General features: G+C 41.5%; 1 protein-coding gene across 7 annotated transcripts in view; it reads left to right on the top strand.

Moving 5' to 3' along the window:
- FAM81A (family with sequence similarity 81 member A) overlaps positions 1–5613 on the top strand; it is a 166848-nt gene that overhangs the window by 152440 nt on the left and 8795 nt on the right. For all 7 annotated transcript variants that reach the window (XM_017896078.1, XM_017896061.1, XM_017896070.1 and 4 more), the window contains one exon: positions 4629–4764. In XM_017896078.1, the coding sequence (XP_017751567.1) occupies positions 4629–4764 (136 nt within the window). The remainder of the gene's footprint in view (positions 1–4628; positions 4765–5613) is intronic.

Genomic DNA, 5613 nt, shown 5'->3' with positions numbered 1-5613 from the left:
AAAAAAAAAAAAAAAAAAAAAAAAAGAAAACCAAATACAGCGTGGGTGCAGTGGCTCATGCCTATAATCTCAGCACTCTGGGAGGCCCAGGCGGATGGATCACCTGAGGACAGGAGTTTCAGAACAACCTGCCTAACATGGTGAAACCCTGTCTCTACTAAAAATACAAAAATTAGCCAGGCATGGTGGCACGGGCCTGTAATCCCAGCTACTTGGGAGGCTGAGACATGAGAATCGCTTGAGCCCAGGGGGCAGAGGTTGCAGCAGTGAGCTGAGATTGCACCACTGCACTCCAGCCTGGGCAATAGAACAAGACTCTGTCTCAAAAAAAAAAAAAAAAAAAAAAAGAAAGAAAGAAAGAAAGAAAAAGAAAGCCAAATACATTCCAGTAGAATAAGTAAAAAGCCAAGTCTAGACATATCAGTTTGGTGCTCTAAAACTACAGAACACCAAATACAGAAAGGTCTTAAAACAGAGAGAGAAATTAGATCAACGCTGATTCCTCAGCCGTATTATGGTGAGAAGGTGATCTGGTACCTTCAGATACTGAGAGACTGATTGATTGTCAGCCAGTGGAAAAATAAAGATCTTTCAGACAAATAAGAACTCAAAGTTAGCTGGGTGTGGTGGTACATGCCTATAGTCCCAGCTGCTTAGGAGACTGAGGCAAGAGAATTGCTTGAGTCCAGGAGGTTGAGGCTGCAGTGAGCTATGATTGAGCCACTGCACTCCAGCCAAGGTGACAGAATGAGACTCTCTCAAAACAACAACAACAACAACAACAACTCAAAGTGTACTAACGAACTACACTAATGGAATTTTAAAAAGACAGCCTTCATGGCTGGGTGTAGTGGTAATCCCAGCACTTTGGAAGGCTGAGGCAAGCAGATCACCTGAGGTCAGGAGTTCAAGACCAGTGTGGCCAACATGGTGAAACCCTGTCTCTACTAAAAATACAAAAGATTAGCCAAGCATGGTGGTATGTGCCTGTAGTCCCAGCTACTAGGGAGGCTGAGGCAGGAGAATCACTTCAACCTGGGAGGTGGAGGTTACAGTAAGCCAAGATTGCACCACTGCACTCCAGCCTGGACAATACAGCAAGACTCTGTCTGAAAAACAAATAAAATAAATAAATAAATAAATAGATAGATAGATAGATAGATAGCTTTCAGGGAAAGGGAAAAGAGACCGGGCGCCATGTCTCACGCCTGTAATCCTAATACTTTGGGACGTCTAGGCGGGTGGATCACTTGAGGTAAGGAGTTCAAGACCAGCCTGGCCAGCATGGTGAAACCCTGTCTCTACTAAAAATACGAAAGTAGCTGGAAATCACCTGAACCCAGGAGGCAGAGGTTGCAGTGAGCCGAAATCATGCCACTGCACTCCAGCCTGGGCAACAGAGTGAGACTCCATCTCAAAAAAAAAAGAAAGAAAGAAAAAACAAGAAAAAGAAAAAAATAAAATAATACAAAAAGAAGGTCCAAAATATAAGAAGAAAGGATGAGCAAAGAATATGGTGAACATTGGGCAAATCTAAACAAATGGTAATATTAAAGTTGAATTTGCAGAGGATCAAAACACAACTAAAATATAAGTCAATGACAACATCTAAATGAGGAGGAAGATTTCTGAAATTATTCTTATGAGTTTTTCAGAATCAAATTAGAGACATTGAATAACTTTAGACTTTGATAAATTAAATGTATATATTAAAATTTCTATTCTAAAAGAATAAAATTGAGTGTATAATTTCCAAATGTTAGAAAAAATCCAAAGGACACAAATTCACATCAGATATGTGAAAGTGTTAGCAGGGATGTGGAGAACCGGACCTCTTTTATAGCACTCAGTAAAATGTGAAGTAGTACAACCACTCTAGAAAACAGTCTGGTGTTTTCTGGAAAAGTTGGACATGTTCAGACCCTAGAGAAACTCTTCCAAATGTGAACCAGGAGCTATGTATCAGTATTTTCATAACAGCATTATTATTATTTATTTATTTATTTTGAGACGGAGTCTTGCTCTGTTGCCAGGCTGGAGTGCAGCGTGCTCAGTCTCGGCTCACTGCAACCTCCAGCTCTCGGGTTCAACGATTCTTCTGCCTCAGCCTCCCAAGTAGCTGGGACTACAGGCACATGCAACCACGCCCAGCTAATTTTTGTATTTTTAGTAGAGATGGGGTTTCACCGTGTTAGCCGGGATGGTCTCAATCTCCTGACCTCATGATCTGCCCACCTCGGCCTCCCAAAGTGCTGGGATTACAGGCGTGAGCCACTGTGCCCGGCCCATAACAGAATTATTTTTAATAGCAAAGATGGATAAAAACAAACCAAAACAAATGTCCATCAACAGAAGACTGGATAAGCTGTGGTATATTCACAAAATTGAATATTATTCAACAATGAAAATGAGTTCACTACAGCTACAAATCAGCATGAATGAATCTCACAAACATATGCCGAGTGAAAAAAGAAGTAGAAAACTCATATTGTAGTACTGTTCCATTTATATATAAAATTAAAAAATATGCAATACTGGCCAGGCAAGGGGGCTCACGCTTGTAATTCCAGCACTGTGGGAGGCCAAGGCAGGCAGATCACTTGTGGTCAGGAGACCAGCCTGGCCAACATGGTGAAACCCTGTCTCTAAAAAGACACAAAAATTAGCCAGGCATGGTAGTGCGTGCCTGTAGTCCCAGCTATTCAAGAGGCTGAGGGAGGAGAGTCACTTGAACCTGAGAGGCAGAGGTTGCAGTAAGCCGAAATCACACCACTGTACTCCAGTCTGGGTGACAGAGCGAGACTCCGTCTCAAAAAAAAAAAAAGGCAATGCTGAAAAATATGCTATTTTAGGATCCAAACCAATAGAATAAAATGATAAAGAACAATAAGTTCCAGTTAATGGTTACTTCTTGGGTTGTGGGGTGATTGCAGAGTACACTTGGGTCTTCTAAGGTCCTGGCAATGTTCCATGTCTTAACCTGGCGGGGGTTCACGGTTATGTATTTAGGGTACAGGCTAGCTTCAATGCTGGCTCTCACATAACAGTGCAGAGATCAGTGGTCCAGAGGAGGCAGGCAGCACTCATAACTCAGTGTGGTTTTTCCAAGGCTCCAGTCCTTGTCGCTTCCCAGTAACCTGGGACAGGGAGAGAGTCTAAGGCAGAAGCTTTGTTTTTAAAGATATGACTGGAAAGCCATGCTTATGACTTGTATGCATCCTGAGGCTCCACCTCGCTGCAAGGGAGCCTGGGAAATGTGGTCTCTGGCTAGGCAGCTATGTATTCAGTTGACATTTGTGGGCTTCTTAATAAGGAAGAAGAAGAGAACATATTGCAGGACAAGTGGTGGGTCTACTACAATGGGTGTTCATGTTATCATTATTTAAATCACATGTCTACATCACATACATTCTTCTGTATTTTATTACATATTATGATAAAAACTGGAAAGAAGTAATTAAGAGGGAGGTAGCATGTATGGACAGTTATAAGGAATTTGGGAAGGGAGAGGAATGGAAGGATGGGAGGGTTTTATTTTTTCTTTCAATTTTTCTTTTGATTTACATTAGGAAGTATCCATAGAGGGCAAGGACAATTTGGGGAACTTTAGAGAGAAAGGGAGCCAGGTTCTAGTCCCAAGAGATAAAAGGGACTAGAAGGAAGAGCCTGGGGAAGAAGGAGACCTTAGAAGAGGAGATGAGAGACACTGTGTCCTCTGAGCCAGGAGTGTCGTGGACTCTCGGAACTGCAGGGGTCTGCAGCTGGCCCAGCTCTGTGCCGCTGTGTCACCTCAGTGCCTGTGCCACCCACTCCTCGTGAGCAGGAACCACCATCAAATGGTTTATCTGTTGTATTCTCCTGCCTTGCCAGCTTCCCAAGTTAGTGCTAAGTGCAATTCTAAGGAAAGGTAACCATGCAATTCTGATTGAGCCGAGTTTAATGCTGGCATACATACCAGAAATACGATAGTTGGAAATTGATGTTGTATGATGTCATTAAAAAAATTGTTAGAACCAGAAATAGCATTTGACCCAGCAATCCCATTACTGGGCATATAACCAAAGGAATATACATCATTCAGTTATAAAGATACATGCATATATATGTTTATTGCAGCACTATTCACAATAGCAAAGACATGGAATCAACCCAAATGTCCATCAGTGATAGACTGGATAAAGAAAATATGGTACTTATATACCATGGAATACTATGCAACCATAAAAAGGAATGAGATCATGTCCTTTGCAGGGACATGGATGGAGCTGGAAGCCATTATCCTCAGGAAAGTAACCCAGGAACAGAAAACCAAACACCGCATGTTCTTACTTGTAAGTGGGAGCTGAACAATGAGAACATGTGGACACAGAGAGGGGATCAACACATACTGGGGTCTGGGGGCATGGGTGGGGCAAGGGAGAGCATCAGGAAAAATAGCTAATAGACACAGGGCTTAATACCTAGGTGATGGGTTGACAGATGCAGCAAACCACCATGGCACATGTTTATCTGTGTAACAAACCTGCATATCCTGCACATGTACCCTGGAACTTAAAACAAAAAAATAAAAATTAAAAAAAAAAACTTTTACATCTAACTTGCAATTTATTTTTATTTTTATTTTTTAGATTTAAAGGTACAGTTGAGGAACTCAGTAACCAGATATTATCTGCACGGAGTTGGTTGCAACAGGAACAAGAACGGATAGAAAAAGAGCTTTTACAGAAAATTGATCAGCTTTCCTTGATTGTGAAGGAAAACAGTGTAGGTATTGATGTTTAGCAATAATTTAGTAAAGTTATTCAATGGGGGCCTACACTGTTTGAATGATAATACCTAGTAATTTATCACTGATTTATTTGGCACCACCTAAAGCTGTTCAATTGTTTCTTGCCTTAAAATCCATTGCCATAGTTCATATTGATTATTTGTATTCTTCATAAAGAGATAGAACACTTTGAATTCTTTTGGTTAACAAAGACTAAGTAGAAAATTTCAGTACTTTCAGTTAAGATGAACTTAAGCTAAAACCTTAATGATCCAAATTGTTCATCTGCATTTCTACATAAAACTAAGAATTACCAACTTTGTCCCTGTTTGTTTTAATTTCTTGATCTGGTTTTGCTTTTTTTGTCTGGTGTTGAATAGATTTCTGTCTCCAGATCACACCATTCTACTGTAGCTACATGTGAGATACCACAGTGCAACATGTAAACAGAATCCACCATTTTTTCCCCCATTTTCCTTATCCTTCATCCCAGTCTCTCACAGAGCTAAGGTTTGTAGAACTGCTCAATAACGATATCAAGAAAGTCTTGTGCTGGGCACTGTGGCTCACTCCTGTAATCCCAACACTTTGGGAGGCTGAGGCAGGAGGATTGGTTGAGCCCAGGAGTTCGAGACCAGCCTGGGCAACATGATGAAACCCCATCTCTACAAAAAACACAAAAATTAGCTGAGCATGGTGACACACGCTTGCAGTCCCAGCTACCTGGGAGGCTGAGCCCTAATCAAGCTTGAGCCCAGGAAGGTCAAGACTGCAGTGAGCTATGACTGCACCACTGCACTCCAGCCTGGGCGACAGAGCGAGACTCTATCTCAAAAAAAAAAAAA

The sequence above is a fragment of the Rhinopithecus bieti genome, unplaced genomic scaffold (genome assembly GCF_001698545.2).
Source record: "Rhinopithecus bieti isolate Rb0 unplaced genomic scaffold, ASM169854v2 scaffold_947, whole genome shotgun sequence".
In the NCBI taxonomy this organism is placed as follows: domain Eukaryota; kingdom Metazoa; phylum Chordata; class Mammalia; order Primates; family Cercopithecidae; genus Rhinopithecus; species Rhinopithecus bieti.
The sequence above is the reverse complement of the archived record's forward strand: the minus strand, read 5'-3'. Positions and strand labels throughout refer to the sequence as shown.